Raw genomic sequence first — 19,436 nt, forward strand, 5'->3', positions numbered from 1 at the left:
ATAAGACATCTTAGCAATATATCCAGAACGACTGGGGGTATTAAGTTGAAACTTTTGGGGTTACTACTATTACTGCTTCTGCTGTTAAAATTTAAATAAATCAAAAGAGTTTAAGTGTATCCAGGCTGTCATAGAGCATGGATATAATTTTTTGGGAATGATATTAAGTTTTATTTTTCAGGTCAACTTGAGGAGGTATAAAATCAAATTGAACGATGGTATTTGAGTCCTGATTAAAAATTGTCTAAAATATTTTTCTCACATTCAAATAGCAAGCCAAATTATGGACTTTTATGGCTCTTTGGACTATTGTGAACAAAATGGTTATCTCATAATACCTATCGCATGGGTTTGGGTAAAAGAGGATGTCAAGGAGGGTGGGGGTAGCTTCCCTTCATCACTTTTGACTCTTAAAAGGGATCTAGAGCTGTACATTTCCAATCAAATGATATTCTTATAAAAGTTCACAGGACCACCCCTTCTATAAGAAGCTTATATGCCCCGGGGCATAACTTACAACCCTTGCCCCCAGACTCTGCGACGTTGTGTCAACCCTAATGATTATTAACGTGATATTTGGACTATTTTTTGAACAAACGCCTATCTTAAAATTTCTATCGGATGTATTTGGTGAAAAATACGACGTGTGGGGAGGGGTGAGCTGCCCTCCGATCACTTTGAATCTTAAAAAGGACACTAAAACTTTTATTCAAATAAAAAGAAGCAATGAGGTACTGAGGAAAGCAAAAGTGGGGCATTGAACTTTAAAAGGAGCTAATTCGAGTCAAAATTAAAAGTTCTTGAACCCCTTTTTAAGATTGAAACGTGATTGGAGGGCAAGCAGTCCTCCTCCTGGGCCCTTTCATTTTCCAATCACGTCCAGTCAAGAAAATAAGACCAGAATCAAGAATTTAATATCCAAATCAATTCTTGAGATATGATCTTTTGACAATGTATATGTACATAGCGCCTTTTGATTTACTTCAAATTTCCTCTCAATATTCTAAATGGAGTAATGTGGCAGCAGTACTGGTAGCAGTATTAGTGAAGGTAGTTGCAGTAGTAGTGGTTCTATGCAAATATTACCTTGTTGATCATATCCCTTGTCATTTTCTGAGAGTTCCGCTCAGTCATTCCGGACTTTTGACAATTCATGTGCACATAACGTGCTTTGATTTAGTTCAACACTCCCCTCAACTTTCTCTTAAAGTCTCAACTGAATTCCCTTTGTCGTTTTGGAAAGTAAAGTTCAAACATGCATACCTTTCTCCATAAAATATACTATAAGTAATCAATGAACGAATTGCCTAACTTACAGCCCTTGCCCAGAGGACCGTGGTGAGGTTGACAGCCCCAAAGACATAATTATTGGACCCTTCAACAATGCTGTACAAATATCTCTCTGAAATTTAGATCGGATGTGTTTTCGGGAATGGTAGACGTTGGGGGGGGGGGGGGTGTGGTTACCCCCCCCCCCATTCACTTTTGACTCTTAAAAAAGGGCACTTGAAATTCCAACTTCCAATCAAATTAGCCTTATTCGACCCAAAGTTTATGTGACCATCCGTTCCATAAAAACTTTATATGCTCTGGGGCATAACTTACAAGCCTTGCCCCTGGGCCCTGGGGGGCTGTGTCCACCCTGAAGACATTTTTATATGCTCTTTGGACTATTGTGAACAAAATGACTATCTCACATTTTTGATCAGTTGCTTTTGGGGATAAGAAGATGTCGGGGAGGGGGGGGGGCAGTTGCCCTAGCCATTTTGTTTCAGCGTAGTAGAACGGTCCAGTAACTATGTCTCTAGGGATATTGGTTATGTCAAGTCCCCAGGATGATATAATTGGTCTATTATGCTTTAAAACTAAATGTTGCTTTAAAACTAAATCAAAAGGCACTGTGTGTATGGTTGCAAATAAAACATCTTAGCAATATATCCAGAACGACTGGGGGTATTAAGTTGAAAATTTTGGGACTACTACTATTACTGCTTCTGCTTTTAAAATTTAAATAAATCAAAAGAGTTTAAGTGTATCCAGGCTGTCAAAGAGCATAGATAGAATTTTTGGGGAATGATATTAAGTTTTATATTTCAGGTCAACTTGAGGAGGTAAAATCAAATTGAACGAAGCCAAATTATGGACTTCTATGGAAAAAACCGAAAAAGATATAAAATATTTTTTTCATTATGTCAATAAAAAGAACGGAAATTAATAAAAAAAACTTTTACCTCAAAACCACTTTTTCAAAGAAAGGTAGAGCTCCTAAGCCAAAAATGAGCGGAAAAAAGTCAAATAATCTTTCAAGTTTATTTAACGAAATAAAAATACATTTTAAATGTCTTCACTTTTTTTTTACTTTAATAAATAAGAAATTATTAAAACCATAAGGAATAAATATCAGTGTATGTATATCAAACTGACAATCCACGGTCATTTGTTTTATTTCAGTTAAGTGCAAAATATGTTCTTGTCATGAGAAGACATGGAGGTTTTATACCCTACTCATGTTAATTTTTGCTTTTTTCGAGTTTGAATCAGTTATTTATTGTAATTTCTGTTCTTTTGGGCTTCAGTTATTTATTGATGGCGATTTGTGGTAGGTTTGCGCTTGGAAGATCATTTGACTTTATTTCCGCTCATTTTTCGCTTTTTTGTGGAAAAAGTTCTATTTATTAATAGGAAACAAAGTTTAATTGAAAGGCACTATATATATCCAGGTTATCTAAATAGCATATCCTGAATATTTCAGGAAAGGGTTGGGGATGGAGTTGAAACTGTCAGGTAGAGTATTCTTGCTCTTACACTGTATTTGGTTGATATCTGGCATCTTTTCTGTTAGGTGTCTCGACGAAAATAATCCATGGACGAATTGTGCTTAAACCATTAAGATATTGAAGGGACAACCTATTTTGGTACAAAAAAAAAGAATTACAAGCAAAATAAAACCGAACATAAGGACCATAAAACAGATCGAGACAACTAAAAATTATCCAATAAAATAGTACACAGCTTCTACTTTTACATTGTTTATTATTTTGAAAAGGATGAAACAGAACAAAAAGTACATTTATCTACTATCCTACATGCAAGTATAAACGAGGCAAAACAACAAGATAAAATGATATAGCCAATCTAGACTCGCTGTTTGTTCTATCAAAATATTGCATGGAATCAAAATATCCTTAAGACTTTCCTTAGAAAAATACAATTCAAAATCTCGTCCCTGAACCAAAAAAGAAAGAAAAGGTAAAGTATTCTAAAAACTGTCCATTGGCAAGTCCATATGCTGTTTTTATGGTCATATTCAACGTGGAAATTAATACAGTTCACACTTTTTTCACTTGTCATCCTTTTTTTTTGTATATGGTAAAAGTGGAAAGGGCCATATTTCATAGACAAACAGACCGGAACAAAGCAAATTAGTATTTGGAATCATCGACATAGTTTGATCTATTTTGTTTACTTTCCAGAAACTTATCTTTCGACTCCATCTCCTAATAATAACAAGGCTAAAATTATGTTTACACGGTTATCGTGTTTATACTGTGGACGATCCTGTCTGTCTTGAAAATCATAGTTTATTGATGTTTGTTTTTATTAATCGTTGACTACCAAACACTATTGTACTTTTATTAAATAAAAAAGCAAGTTTTTTTCAGCTGAAAATATGGAGCAACATTAAAACTTAAAACAGAAAGAAATTATCAAGTATATGGGGGGGGGTGTGCCCCCTAGTCAATACCTCGCTGTTTACGCTAAAATTTTGTTCGAATCACAAATCCCTGAATCACAAAGGCCGTTTAATTAGATAGCTCTTTTGAAAGTACTTAAGAAAACTTTAGCGTAAAGAGCGAGGTATTGACCCCCTCATAAACGTAATAATTTTTGGTAGCTTGAAGTTTTATCGTTGCTCCTTACTTTCAGTTGAAAAAACTTGTATTTTTTAAATTTCTGATCGTTTTTAAATAATGCTGGGATATCCAGCGCCCCCTTCATAGAAATGTCCTTTCCCTAGAAGAAACATCCTCCATGGAAAGATTCTCCAACGTAACCCCCTCCTCCGACACCCCCGCCTCACTCAGAAAAAGTCCGTCTAGATAGCGTCTGTATACTTCTCAATTACCAATGCTATATGTAAACAATGGGCAAAGTTCATAACTTGCAGCCCTTCCCCTGGGAACTGTGGGGTTCTAGGTCATCCTCCAAGACATATTTGTTAGATTCTCGACTATGCTGAACAGAATGGCTATATCAAAATTTGGATTGGGTGACTTTGGGAAAAAATGAGCGCGAGAGGGGGCCAAGTTGCCCTCCAATTTTTTTGGTCACTTGAAAAGGGCACTAGAACTTCTAGTTTCCGTTCGAATGAGCCCTATCACGATATTCTAGGACTACTTGATTGCTATGATGACCCCTGGGAAAAAAAAAAAACAAATAAACACCCATCCGTGATCTTTCTTCTGGCAAAAAATACAGAATTCCACATTTTTACAGATAAAAGCTTGAAACAAATACAGTAGTGTTATCTGCTACGCTGAATCTGATGGTTTGATTTTCATAAAGATTCTATCACTTTTAGTAGGTGTTTTACCCTTTTTTATGAAAATAAGGCAAATATTTTCAGGCTCGTAACTTTTGATAGGTTAGACTGAATTTGATAAAATATTTGAAATCAGCATAAAAATTCGATTCTTTTGATGTATCTACTGGTATCAAAATTCCACTTCTTAGAGTTTCGGTTACTATTAAGCCGGGTCGCTCCCTGCTTACAGTTCGCTACCACGAACTGTTTGACCAGGTCGTTACCACGTAGTGTTTGATACCATATATCATATAATTAGAATCTATGAATAAAAAGTATTGATCCTGTGATCTTTATATCAGTATTGATCCCGTGATCCTTATATTTTTTGAAGTTTAGGAATCGTCAGTCCCTAAAAATTTTCAACAATACCTGCGAGTAAAACGCTGAAAGCCATTTAAAAAAAATGCCATTTTATCAATTTTCCAGCTTCCATGTTCCTTCTGGTGCTACTTCCTTTGATTGAAAACCTTACTCGGACAGTTTAACTGTCTTTTCAATCAAATTTCATTGCCAAACCATAAATTCTCAATAGATTCCAATGTATAACTAGTCCCCTGAAAAAATTCGCCAATGGACCCTTTGTCTCTGAGACGATCAGTCAATTTTGAGGAGTAAAATGGTTTTTAAGGCATCCAATGCTCAAAAAGTTTTCAATTGCTTGTTAATTACGAGGTGCCTTAAATTCCTCTCGGCAAAATCAACCTGAAAAAATCAGTTAAAGCTTGAATGTTTTACGAACGAGCTAAACCTCGTCCTCTTTTTAGAATTTTTCTTTGAGCATAAATGATTTTGATTAATAAATAACATACGTGCAACGTTGATATGTTTTTGTTCAAAATCTCTTTCTTTCCTAACGATTATCTGAAAGAAATGTAGATCTTGGTCTCAGCAAGGAACACTCAAAAGACTGATGCAACACGTTAGAAGTTTGCCCCTCCCACATGAAATTGGCCTTACAGAACTCTGTCCACTTTATCACTTTCCGTACCCAAGTGTATGAAATACGGCGCACATATCTTTACAAGTTCAGTCAAATCCAACGGAAAGCCATTCTTGCATTGATTGATGTCAGCTCCCAGCTCACGTATGTTAATGCTTAGATACCTTCTGCATAGCCACATCCAACTTCAAGTTAATATCCAGACCTAATTCTAAAATGAGTTTGTAAAAAAAGAGGCAAAAAAATTTTTCTCATTTGCTCTGCTGCCGTCATTCACACACCTATCCAAAAACCATAATTTTGATCTACTACAGTAATGTGTCCAAAACTTCAAAGGATTCCATTTTCCTGTTGTCGTTTGAAATGAAATTAATGAAATCATTGTAAGTTATTGCCCCATCTCTGTTGGTATCAATTGCCTGAAAAAAATCATTAGCTTTTAAGTAAGTTTGCAATTCTAAAAACTAAATAAAGGTATAAAACCATTTTCAAAACAACTTGTCAATCTAGTCATGTTTGACTGTTGTCGGACTATTAATAAATTGTCTAGACCGTAAAAATACTCTTTATAGAGCAAAAAAAACTAAAGAATTGGCAATTCATCTTCTAAAGTTTTTGCTGGTATTAGAAACATGGTGCTTTATCACGGTGTTTGATTTTCATAATTTTAATTTTTATGATTTAAACGTCTAAGGTAAGACCCTTGACCCCAAGGTCGTTCGAGCCTCCTGCCTCAAAGATATACACATCCTGTGTCCTTTTGGATTTATCGTAATTCACAAATCTCATAATTATAACGTTAAACGGTCAAATTAACATCCTAAAACAAAACAATATAAGTCCATTTTCGTTTTTGGTTTCACCAAGAGTTGCTATTCAACGGTTTCTTATGCCATTAATGTTCCAGTGTTATTATATGGCAACTGTATGCGACCTAAGATTGCTGTAACTTGGGGTTTTCAGGATAGTGTAAGTAAATTAAAAAAGAAACTAGGACTCCCCTTTCGTGTTACCTTGCGTTTGCAAATTTTATTTAGGTACCTGGATTTAAGAGCACCGTACCACAACATTTAATGCTCAGTTACAACAATCAGGAATTATTACTCAAGACTTAATAGAAAAAATATGAGCTATCAGGAAATAGGAACTATTAGGAACTAGTGGTTCCTGGGTACGTTAAATTTGTGTCTGGATTCACACATTCAGCATCAAGGACCCGTAAATAGTTACTCTGTGACTGTGACCCATGATTCACAGTCTTGGAGCATCACAAGCGACAATGTTCATAAGATTATATTTAAGCCCTTTAAAGTCACAACGAAATTTCTAGATGTCAACCCCCACCAATTACAATTAAGATAAAGTGGGTCTCATTTCATGACCGCAGCTGTTTGCAAAGTTTTTCTTTAATGGATTCGGCCAGCCCAAACAGTGAATAAGCTAATAAAGGAATTAGATTTTCTTTTCTCCTCTACTCACTCTTAGACAGAGTATCAGGTGTAGAGTATAAAAAGACAAAACTGTAAGCCAAATTCTTGTTTCTCACTAAATTTGGCTTTGTGGGACCTTCTCTTCTGCTAGAAATGCTTATGACGAGAATTTACGAACCTACTTTCCTCCTCCACTCGATGCTAAATCAATCCTAGACTCTAAAAAGAAAGAACTTGGATATTTGCTGGTGCCTCTTATCAAGTCTGCTTGAAATTTAGCAGCTTCTCTTGGTAGATACTTCGGCGCAAAACATTTAAAGATCAGCGACAAAGGTAAACTATCTCCATCTCTGAATATCTCTGGATTACGATTTTAGCTAGTATTTTTTCCAGTCGGCTTGAAACTATTAATACTTTCCTTGGTCACAGGAACCCTAATATTTAAACAATTTTTGAAGTCGGCGCCACGGATCCCTCATGAAGTGGGCCCGAATATGGCATAAAATTAATATTTTCAGATAAGTTCGAAACTTTAAGGAATCATTCCCTAGCCGAAAGGGATCACAAGTTTATTTTTAAAAGGGGCCCTAAAAATGAGCCAACCCACATTTTTTCTCATGGTTTTAACCTTACAGACGGAAATTTCAAATTCCAAATGATGCCGTATCACATTGCAGGCGCGCTATTATTATTGTAATTTAATACTTGCAAGGTCAACATATAATTAGAAAACTTTTGAAATAATTAATGTTTATACGAAACAATCGTCAACAAATTACGCGTCATGATAAATTTGGAAACTATCTCCAAGTGAACTAAGCAATTTCGTACATAAGAAAGTTAATGTCGTCTTGCGTACTTTTCGTAGTATTACTCAATTAAAATATAAAAGGGCGTCAAATCGAAAATTTAGAAAACAACACGAATACAGAATTCAGCGTTCGAGGTCGACCTTTTCGGAAATTTTTCCCAAGAAATCAAAAAATATATTGAATTTTTTTTCCAGCTTTCAAAGAGTTATTTTAACGTTCTGATAGGGTACGACAAAAAATTGTGCTAGAAATGTTTATTTTCCCAGCTTTTATAGTTTTTTTTTGGGACCTTGCATGAGATGAGGAAAAAATGTGTTTTACATCTATATCTAGAATTCTTTGGTTTCAAGTTTTAAGAGATTAAAAGCTTATAACCATTCTCACGGTTTCAAAATTATTCTGCATAAATTGTCACGATCTGAGCTTGATTAGTTTGGCTTATTTTTAAGTGTACAATAAAATGTATATAAATATTTTCTAGCACAAGAGCCATCTTTGCCAGCTTTTCATCTAGCAAAATGCTGACTTTGTCAGCTTTGCGCTGCCTCTCATTCTCGTTTTTTAGCCTTTTCCCTGACTTATAACAATTGATTCTTTTAAATCTCTATTTCCTATGGGGAAAATTATTTTGTGCGTCTATAGAACACTCACAAGTAAATCATTAGAAAATCAAAATTAGAGTAAGTACTTACATCAGTTATACTTACATCAAATATGCGGTTGGCATGGTCAGATATAGTTTCTTCCCCGGCTGGAGGTTCTATGCATGGCCCGATCATTTCGTACACTGAAGAAATTATAGCTAGCATTTCTTGGCGACTTATGAGGCCGTCATTGTTGAGATCGTATAGATTAAATACCCATTTGATTTTTTCTTCGAGCGATCCACGAGAAATGTTCGATAGACTACAAAGGAATTCCTGAAAACAGCCTTTGTTTTTATTCAATTCTAGCCAAAGTATAACTCATCGACTGAAAGTACCTGCATTTACTTTTTTTAATATTTACATATGGAATAGGTATAATTTATTTGATTTTATATATGTTGTTTATTAAAAGTGATAAACTTTGCTTATGTTTTATCTTCTCATAATTTTTTTCCACTACTTTTGAGGAATGTATAATATTGTTGATTAAAAAAACGTCACTTTCTAAAATATAGCCTATCGCCTAAGCCTATTAAAATGGTAGTGGGTTACAGTGGTGTATCCAGAGGGGGCTAGGGGAAACACCCCCTAAAGCAGTTTAATTTACTTAATTAACGCAAGTTTACGTTAAATAAACTTGCTCCTAACACAAGTTTATCGGATTAACATATTTTACCCCCCCCCCCCCCTTCCCACTGAAAAATTCCTGGATCCGCCCCTGGTGAGTTAAAGCAATCAAATGCAAATAGTTCATGGTAACAAACAGTAAGTGAGGAGTGACTCGGCCCAATAGTAGCCAAAAGTATAAAAATAGAATTTTGACAACAATAGATGCATCGAAAATATTGCCTGTTTGTGTTGATTCCAAATATATAAAATTTGATAAGTTTAGTGTTACCCATCAATAGCTACGAGCCTGAGACAGCTTGCCTAATTTTTGAAAAGGGGACAAACACCCCCATTCAGTCAAGGGATCTTAATAAAAATCATAACATTAGATAGAGGATGCGTCGACTAAATTTTCACTCTTAGGTTAATAATTGAGAAGTTTCTGAGTTGTCAAACACATTTGGTCCTTAGTTTTATAGATTATGAGCAAGCGTCCGATTCTTTTGATAGAAGAGCTTTAGCAAAGGTTTTATCCTTGTATGGTATACCAGAAAAATACATTAAAGTAATTAGCGCTATGTATGAGAATAACACTGCTGCGGTTAAGGTAGGAAATAAGGTTATCAGCTGGTTTTGTATCTCCCTTTATATGGATTATTCTGATGGATTTTGCGTTAAGGAGCACAGAAAAGGCAATTGGAAGTAGTGATAGTCCTATTGTTAATAATCCTGTGCCTGAGGCATGAATATGTGTGCAGTTTGACGAGCACATTGCGAAAAGTGACCAATTCCTTTATATTATAGACCTATAAAGCGATCAAACATGTTTTGGAAATAGGGATGAGATTGTGCGATGCAACCAGACTGGTTTCGTTTCACGGGTTCATTAATAGAACAACTAATGTTTTTGAAAAGGGTAATTACTTCTAGGTTCAATAACCAAATTAACTTCCGATGGTTAAGAATGCGTAACGGATAATTAAAGAATGAGGAATGGAATGCTACAGTTAGTATGGTTTTAAGTTGAAAATTGTACCATTTGCGTAAAAATAACTCTTTTTGCGAATTTTTTGCGAAAAGGTATTCCGTTGGTTAAGAATGCGTCACAGATAGTTAAAGAATGAGGAATGGAATGCATCAACAATACAAAGAATATGCTGAGATACGTAATAGATTTGACGCCTAAAAGAGACATTGGTACAAGGTATTTAATATTTTAATTGGCTTTATATCATTTTGTGTAAAAGCTAACTCAATTTGCGAAAAAAGGTATAGCATTTGCGAATTGGACTGTATGAATGATCTTAATTTTTGATTTAATAATAGGGGTGTGAATCATCCTAATTAGTGATCGGACCGTATGAAGGTGGTAAAAAAGGGTTAAACTAATTATCAGTTAAGGTAACTCCGAAGGGCTTGTTAACTCATAGCTTATTGATTATAAATTTGAAAAAGCATCAATCTATGAAAATGGTTAGCGATGATAGAATGACCTTGTGAGTTTACCTGGATTTACTTCTTCGATGTGTTCTGTATAATACAAAAGTGGCTTTTGAACAGTGTTGTCAATTTAAAATAGGGTCTAACTAAGTTGATACTAAGATATAGTATACTAAAAAGTTGATACTAAGAGAGATGTAGGTGGCAAGAAAAGGATTCTAATAAAGAAATTCAGAATAATCCATAGAAATCCTTACAAATCAATTAGTGAGGTGTATACGAGTATGAACCGTCAAGGATCATAAGCACCAATGACCCTAACCACCAGGGACCTTAACCGCCAAAGGGGGTTGAGGTCCCCCCTTTGGGGGACCTCATCCCTAAACTCCAAGGAGGCCCCCTCCCCCCATTTTTTCTAATTTTTTTCAAGTTTTTTAACTTTTTTTTTGGACTTCGAAATTATTCAACTTTTTTTTTAACATGGTATTTTTTTCAACTTTTTTTTACATCTCTAAATCATATCAGTATTGATTCAGAGTTCAGAGAGTTAAGATCAATTCAATCTGATAAAATAAATGTTTAAATCTGGACAGCTTGCGTAACCAATTTTTTACCTGTGTGTGTCTTTGTGCTAAATTTGTGAATATCTTTTTTCGAAAACAAGAAAAATAACTTATTGCTTTGTTACATTACTAGATCAATTAAGGACTAAATTTTTACATTGACAAGATCCAAAGTGTGAAAATGGCAAACCGAACCTTAGAGGCCGAGAAAATGCAAAATGCCCAGTTTTTGCGAGAAATAAATTTCAAATTGGATTTATTACCAGCGCTTTCGGAGAAAGTTAATGCAATTCCGGGACTTTCGGATAGCATTGCTGCCTTACAAGTACATATGAATAACATTAGTACACAGCTATCTAGAAATGTTGATACATATGAAGAAATTAAAAAAGAGCTGGAAAATGTTAAATCAGACCTAATTATCATATCTGAACGAGCCAACCAGCTCGAAACAGAGCAGAAAAGAACAAATTTGATTATTTATAATTATACTCCGCAACACCATGGCGAGCATACTGTGAAGCAAGAAATAATGGATTTATTAAACCGTGCTATGCCTTCTCTCGAAATGAGTCGATGTGATGTACGTGACATTTTTAGATTGAAATCAGGGCCAGCAGTAGTGAAGCTAAACTCGGTCGAAATCAGAGACTATATCTTAAGAAATAGTTCCTTATTGAGAAAGGAAGGTCTATCGGTGGCCCCAGATTACACAGCTAAACAAAGAGAAGTCCGTAAACACTTAAAGGAAATTATGAATCTTGCACATAACGACGGCCGTGATGCAATGCTACGAGGTGACAAGCTGTTTATCCAAGGCCGACTATTCAGGTACGATAGAAAGGCTGTGATTGAGGTTAAATGTAAATTGGTGTCAGTTAAAAATATTGGTCCACCCCCTAGTGCTAGACTCCCAAATTACCCTGCTGTTATCCCGATGGGGCTAGATAGTGATGCCAGTAATAGCGATGCCGAGACAGTGATACCATCAACAGCCTATTCTCAGGCAGTATTGGCAACTAAAAGACCTACTAGTGCTGTTATTAGCCCTAACGACCTACATCGACTAGGCACTCGTACCGTGGCACCCCGAGGAAACCATTCTCCAAGAAAAGGACTTAACAGAAGACCTCGCAGTGGTTTTTCCCGTGATTTTGTTGATAATAGTCAGCGATGTGCTAACAGATATTAATAGTCGCAGTCGTGAGTATTACCATTTTGCCTTTTATTCGACAGAGGCCAGGAACGAGGACCACCAAGAAATGGCTAGTGATATTAATGCAATGACAGAAAGCATAGACGCATAGGAAATAAAGAGCCATATACTGAGTTTAGTGTCATGGAACATACAAGGACTTCGTGATAAGCTACCTTATTTATATGATGAATTACTTTCGTTTGATGTGATTTCGTTTATAGAAACATGGAACGATCATTCTCCTATATCACCTCTCCCAGGATATTTGGTTGAACAGGTTGTGCGTAAACCAGCAAAAAATAATAGACATTATGGTGGTATTCTGGTTTTGATTAAATCATCAGCTATTGATGGTTATGAAAGAGTTAATAGTAGATCTGAAAATTTACTTTGGCTGCGTATTTGTTTTAAATGTGGGAAGAGATTAATTTTGGGCGTTGTGTATATCCCTCCACAAAATAGTTCTTATAATCGAGAAAATACTTGGGAAATTTTAGATGATGAATTGTCGCTAATACATGAAAGTTATAGTGATTTTGAGTGCGTTTTTATGGGGGATTTCAATGCTTATACCGGCGTTGAGGTTGAGGTTCCAGATTTATTAATACCAGATTTAGGGGATTTGGTCCCAATTTGTTGTAGACTACCGCGAAGTAATAAGGATGAAAAAAAAAAATTTGGGGGGAAGAAAGCTCCTGGCGCTTTGCGGGGAACATGGTCTGATCATTGCGAATGGAAGGTTTGGAAATGATAAGGGTCTGGGCGAGTTCACTTGCCTTTTGGGCCCAACTCCAAGTGCTGTAGATTATGCGCTGATTAATACGAAATTTGTACCTGAATCGATTGGTATTGATGTACTAGATTTAGTTGGATCCGATCATAGAGCTATTAAGCTTGAGCTGAAGATTGGGAAGCTTCAGGATGTTGTTCCTCGAGTTAGAAATTTATCTAATGGGGAGCTTCGATTAGAGGGCTTAGGAAAACGAATTAGATATGATTTAAATGATAATGATTATGAAAAATTTAAAAGGGAGCTTATGAAGTTGCATGTAACAAATAAGTTGAAAGCGTTAGAAGAAGATGGAAAAGATATACATGGTAAAATTATGGAGTTAAATGGAATAATTTGCAGTTGTTAAGCATCGTGTAATCTGAATAAAAATGAAAATAAAAGCGAGCGATATTTTGATTTGGAGTGTAATTTAATTAACTAAAATTTAATATTCTCATTGAATATTATAAAAGATTTTTATACAAATTTATATAAATTTTCGGTATTTTCAGAATATAATGGGAGAATAATATAGTACAAAAGTTTAATAGAATGTAAAAAAAATTAGTGATGTTAATAATACCATTTCAATGGCAAACTATTTTATAAATAATTATTTTAAGAATTTTTGGGGTAATCTAATGTCTTACAATTGAAACTAAAATGGAATGACACAGGTGGCTCCAGCCACCAACTCATGGCCTGATTACCTAGAAAGCATGGAAGGTGAAATACACGTTTTATACAGGTTTTTGAAATACACGATCTATCTATCTATCTATCTATCTATCTATCAGAAAAATAGAATGACACTTTTGATTTAAATTTTAAAACTTATTCTTGTGCATACCCATACTCCTATTGACGAGGATTGATGGTTCTCATTCAATATTTTTTCATGAAAAAAAACCTATTTTTTTTAACTAAATTTTTTTTAGTTGTATTTTTAGTTTTTTAACTATTTTTTTTAATTTTTTTTATGAAGTCAAAAAAAAAAGTTTTTTTTGGACTTCAAAATTATTCAACTTTTTTTATTTTTTTTTAACATGGTATTTTTTTCAACTTTTTTTACATCTCTAAATCATATCAGAAAAATATATTGAGACTTTTGATTTGAATTTTAAAACACATTCTTGTGTATGCCCATACTCCTATTGATGAGGACTGATGGTTCTCATTGAATTTTTTTTAATGAAAAACAAACTATTTTTTTAACAAATTTTTTTTTTAATATTCATATTGATGAGGACTGATGGTTCTCATTCAATATTTTTTCATGAAAAACGAACTATTTTTTTTATCTAATTTTTTTTTGGAATTCGAAATTATTCAACTTTTTTTTTTTTTTTTTTTTTAAATGGTATTTTTTTTACTTTTTTACATCTCTAAATCATACCAAAAAAATAGAATAACACTTTTGATTTAAATTTCAAAACACATTCTTGTGCATACCCATACTCCTATTGATGCGGACTGATGGTTCTCATTCAATATTTTTTCATGAAAAACAAACTATTTTTTTAACTAAATTTTTTTGGACTTCGAAATTATTCAACTTTTTTTACATCTCTAAATCATATCAGAAAAATAGAATGACACTTTTGATTTAAATTTTAAAACAGGTTCTTGTGCATACCCATACTCGTATTGATGAGGACTGATGGTTCTCATTCAATATTTTGTCATGAAAAACAAACTATTTTTTTTAACTAAATTTTTTTTGACTTCGAAATTATTCAATTTTTTTTTTTTTTTAACTTGGTATTTTTTTATCTTTTTTTACATCTCTTAGAATGACATGAAACATGCTTAAAACATAAAAAATTCACATTTAATTGGAATAAGCAAACACCCGCCCAGACCCACAGGCAAAAAGAGTGAGAGAGACAAAAACGCATATAAATACGTAGATTCAGACACACAAACTAAATAAGACATGCATTTAGAATAAGCAAACACCCGCCCAGACACACAGGCAAGAAGATTGATAGAGACAAAAACACATAAAAATACGTAGATTCAGACACAAAAGCCGAGAAAGACATGCATTTGGAATAATCAAACAACCCACCCAGACACACAGGCAAAAAGAGTGAGAGAGACATAAACGCATATAAATACGTAGATTGAGACACACAAACCGAGGAAGAAATGCATTTGGAATAAGCAAACACCCGCCCAGACACAGGCACAAAGAGTGAGAGAGACAAAAACACAAGCAAATACGTAGATTCAGACACACAAACCGAGAAAGACATGCATTGGAATAAGCAAACACCCGCCCAGACATACAGGCAAAAAGAGTGAGAGATACAAAAAAACACATACAACTACGTAGATTAAGTCACAAAAACCGAGAAAGACATGCATTTGGATTAAGCAAACACCCGCCCAGACACACAGGCGAAAAGAGTGAGAGAGACAAAACACATACAAATACGTAGATTCAGACACACAAACCGAGAAAGACATGCATTGGAATAAGCAAACACCCGCCCAGACACACAGGCAAAAAAGAGTGAGAAAGACAAAAACACATACAAATAGGTAGATTTAGACACACAAACCCAGAAAGGCATGCATTTTAATAAGCAAACACCCGCCCAGACACACAGGCAAAAAGAGTGAGAGAGACAAAAACACATACAAATACGTAGATTCAGACACACAAACCGAAAGAAACATGCCTTGGAATAAACAAACACCCGCCCAGACACACAGGCAAAAAGAGTGAGTGAGAGAGACAAAAACACATACAAATACTTAGATTCAGACACACATACTGAGAAAGACATTTAATTTTAATAAGCAAACACCCGCCCAGACACACAGGCAAAAAAGAGTAAGAGAGTCAAAAACACATACAAATTTGTAGATTCAGACACACAAACCGAGAAAGACATGACAACACCCGCCAAGACACACAGGCAAAAATATTGAGAGACAAAAACACATACAAATACGTAGATTCAGACACACATACCGAGAAAGAATTGCATTGGAATTAGCAAACACCCGCCCAGACACACAGGCAAAAAAGAGTGAGAGAGACAAAAACACATACAAATACGTAGATTTAGACACACAAACCGAGAAAGAGATGCATTTGGAATAAGCAAACACCCGCCCAGACACACAGGCAAAAAGGTGAGACAGACAAAAACACATACAAATACGTAGATTCAGACAAACAAACCGAAAAGACATGCATTGGAATAAGCAAACACCCGCTCAGACACACAGGGAAAAATATTAAGAGAGATAAAAACACATACAAATACGTAGATTCAAACACACAAACCGAGAAAGACTTGCATTTGGAAAAAGCAAACACCCACCCAGACACACAGGCAAAAAGAGTGAGCAAGACATAAACATATAAAAATACATAGATTCACACACAAAAACTGAGAAAGACATGCATTGGAATTAGCAAACACCCGCCCAGACACACAGGCAAAAAAAATTAAAAGAGACCAAAACACATAAAAATACGTAGATTCAGACACACAAATAGAGAAAGACGTGCATTTGGAAAAAGGAAACACCCGCATAGACACATTGGCAAATAGAGTGAGAGAGAGAAGAAAACATAGCAATACGTATATTCAGACGAACAAATCAAGGAAGGCATTCATTGAAATAAACAAACACCCGCCCAGACCCATAGACGAAAAGAGTGAGAGAGACAAAAAGACATAAAAATATGTAAATACAGACACACAAACCGAGAAAGACATGCATTTGTACGCACGTAAACTAGTCATGCGCGCACGACGTGCGCGCACGGAACCTAGTCTAAAATAAACTTAAAAATTAAATAAAGCTAAGTTGACTTTGCTTTTCTCTCTCACTATTTGTGTGCCATCGCGGGGTACACTCTTTTTGCCTTTGTCTTTTTTGGTTTTTGTGTCTGAGTCTACGCGTTTGTGTGTGTTTTTGTCTCTCTCACTCTTTTTGTCTGTGTTTGTCTGGGCGGATGTTTGCTTATTACAATGCATGTCTTTCTCAGTTTGTGTGTCTGAATCTACGTTTTTGTATGTGTTTTTTTTTCTCTCTCACTCTTTTTGCCTGTGTGTTTGGGCGGGTGTTTGCTTATTCCAATTGCATGTCTTTCTGGGTTTGTGTGTTTGAATCTACGTATTTCTATGTGTTTTTGTCTCTCACACTCTCTTTTTTGCCTGTGTGTCTGGGCGGGTGTTTGCTTATTCCAATGCATGTCTTTTCAGTTTGTGTGTCGGAATCTACGTATTTGTATGTGTTTTAGTCTCTCTCACTCTTTTTGCCTGTGTGTCTGGGCGGGTGTTTGCTTATTCCAATGCATATCTTTCTCGGTATGTGTGTATGAATCTACGTATTTGTATGTGTTTTTGTCTCTCTCACTCTTTTTTCATGAGAAAATATTGAATGAGAACCATTAGTCCTCATCAATCTGAGTATTGGTTTGCACAAGAATATGTTTTAAAATTTAAATCAAAATTGTCATTCTATTTCTCTGATATGATTTAAAGATGTAAAAAAAAGTTGAAAAAAATACCATGTTATAAAAAAAGTTGACTAATTTTGAAGTCCAAAAAAAAATTTAGTTAAAAAAATAGTTTGTTTTTCATGAAAAAATATTGAATGAGAACCATAAATCCTCATCAATAGGAGTATGGATATGCACAAAAATATGTTTTAAAATTTAAATCAAGTGTCATTCTATTTTTCTGATATGATTTAGAGATGTAAAAAAAAGTTGAATAATTTCGAAGTCCAAAAAAATTGAGCTAAAAAAAATAGTTTTTATTTTCATGAAAAAATATTGAATGAGAACCATCAGTCGTCATCAATAGGAGTATTGGTATGCACAAGAATATGTTTTAAAATTTAAATCAAAAGTGTCATTCTATTTTTCTGATATGATTTAGACATGTAAAAAAAAGTTGAAAAAAATACCATGTTAAAAAACAAAAGAAAAAAAAAAAAGTTGAATAATTTCGAAGTCCAAAAAAAAAAAGTTAAAAAAAAACTTCAAAACAAAAATTCAAAAAAATGGGGGGGGGGAGAGGGGGCCAAAAAGTTGGAGGGGAAGGGGGCCCCCTTGGAGTTTGGGGATAGGGGACCAGGGAGTTGAGGTTTCTGGTGGTTAGGGTCATTGGTGCTTATGATCCTTGACGGTTCATACTCATATACACCTCACTACTTGATTTGTAAGGATTTTTATAGATTGTTCTGAATTTCTCTATTAAAATTCTTTTCTTGCCATCTACATCTCTCTTTGTATCAACTTTTTAGTATACTATAACGTTACACCCTATTTAAATTGAGAACACTGTTCAAACGCCACTTGTGTATTATACAGAACACATCGAAGAAGTAAAGCCAGGTCAACTCACAAGGTCATTCTATTATCGTTAACCATTTTCATAGATTGATGCCCTTTCAAATTTATAATAAATAAGCTGTGAGTTAACAAGCACTTCGGAGTTACCTTAACTGATAATTAGTTTAACCCTTTTTTACCACCTTCATACGGTCCGATCACTAATTAGGATGATTCACACCCCTATTATTCAATCAAAAATTAAGATCATTCACACAGTCCAATTCGCAAATGCTATACCTTTTTTTGCAAATTGAGTTAGCTTTTACGCAAAATGATATAAAGCCAATTAAGCTATTAAATACCTTGTACCAATGTCTCTTGTAGGCGTCAAATCTATTAGGTATCTGAGCATATTCTTTGTATTGTTGATGCATTTCCTCATTCTTTAATTACCCGTGACGCATTCTTAACCAACGGAATACCTTTTCACAAAAAATTCGCAAATAGAGTTATTTTTACGCAAATGGTACAATTTTCAACTTTAAACCATTCTAACTATAGCATTTCATTCCTCATTCTTTAATTACCCGTGACGCATTCTTAACCATCGGAAGTTTAATTTGGTTATTGAACCTAGTAGTAATTACCCTTTTCAAAAACATTAGTTGTTCTATTAATGAACCCGTGAAACGAAACCATTCTGATTGCATCACACAATCTCATCCCTAGTTCCAAATCATGTTTGATCACTTTATAGGTCTATAATATAAAGGGATTGGTCACTTTTTGCAATGTGCTCGTCAAACTGCACACATATTCATGCCTCAGGCGTAGGATTACTATCAATAGGACAATCACTACTATTGGAGACCATGGAATCAAATGGGGAAGAAAAAGTCTCCTGGACTTAGATTATGTTGATGATTTAAGCATCCTAGAGGAAAGTTAGAGCAAAATGAATGAAGTTTTAGAGGTTTTGCGAGTTCTGGGTGCTAGAATAAGTTTGAAAATTAATGTTAAGAATACTAAGTCACTAAGGCTAGGAATAGGTGAAGATGAAAAGGTGACGTTGGGTAATGAAAAGATTGATCAAGTGAGAAGCTTCACTTACCTTGGTAGTATTATTAGT

General features: G+C 34.7%; 1 protein-coding gene across 3 annotated transcripts in view; it reads right to left on the reverse strand.

Annotated features, from left to right (window-relative positions):
- Window positions 1–2,864: 2,864 nt before the first annotated feature.
- LOC148953150 (calsenilin-like) overlaps window positions 2,865–19,436 on the reverse strand; it is an 82,065-nt gene continuing 65,493 nt past the window's right edge. Inside the window, exons 5-6 of one of the 3 annotated variants that reach the window (XM_089087551.1) lie at window positions 8,463–8,690; window positions 2,865–2,907 (exon numbers count right to left, since the gene is read on the reverse strand). In XM_089087551.1, coding sequence (XP_088943677.1) covers window positions 2,887–2,907; window positions 8,463–8,690 — 249 coding nt within the window. In that variant the 3' untranslated portion in view covers window positions 2,865–2,886. Of the gene's footprint in view, window positions 2,908–3,019; window positions 5,948–8,462; window positions 8,691–19,436 lie in introns of those variants that run through there. The other 2 variants (XM_089087550.1, XM_089087547.1) reach the window with 2 other exon arrangements.

The sequence above is a fragment of the Artemia sp. Qi Xiang Cuo genome, chromosome 4, assembly GCF_049724085.1.
Source record: "Artemia sp. Qi Xiang Cuo chromosome 4, ASM4972408v1, whole genome shotgun sequence".
Taxonomy (NCBI): domain Eukaryota; kingdom Metazoa; phylum Arthropoda; class Branchiopoda; order Anostraca; family Artemiidae; genus Artemia; species Artemia sp. Qi Xiang Cuo.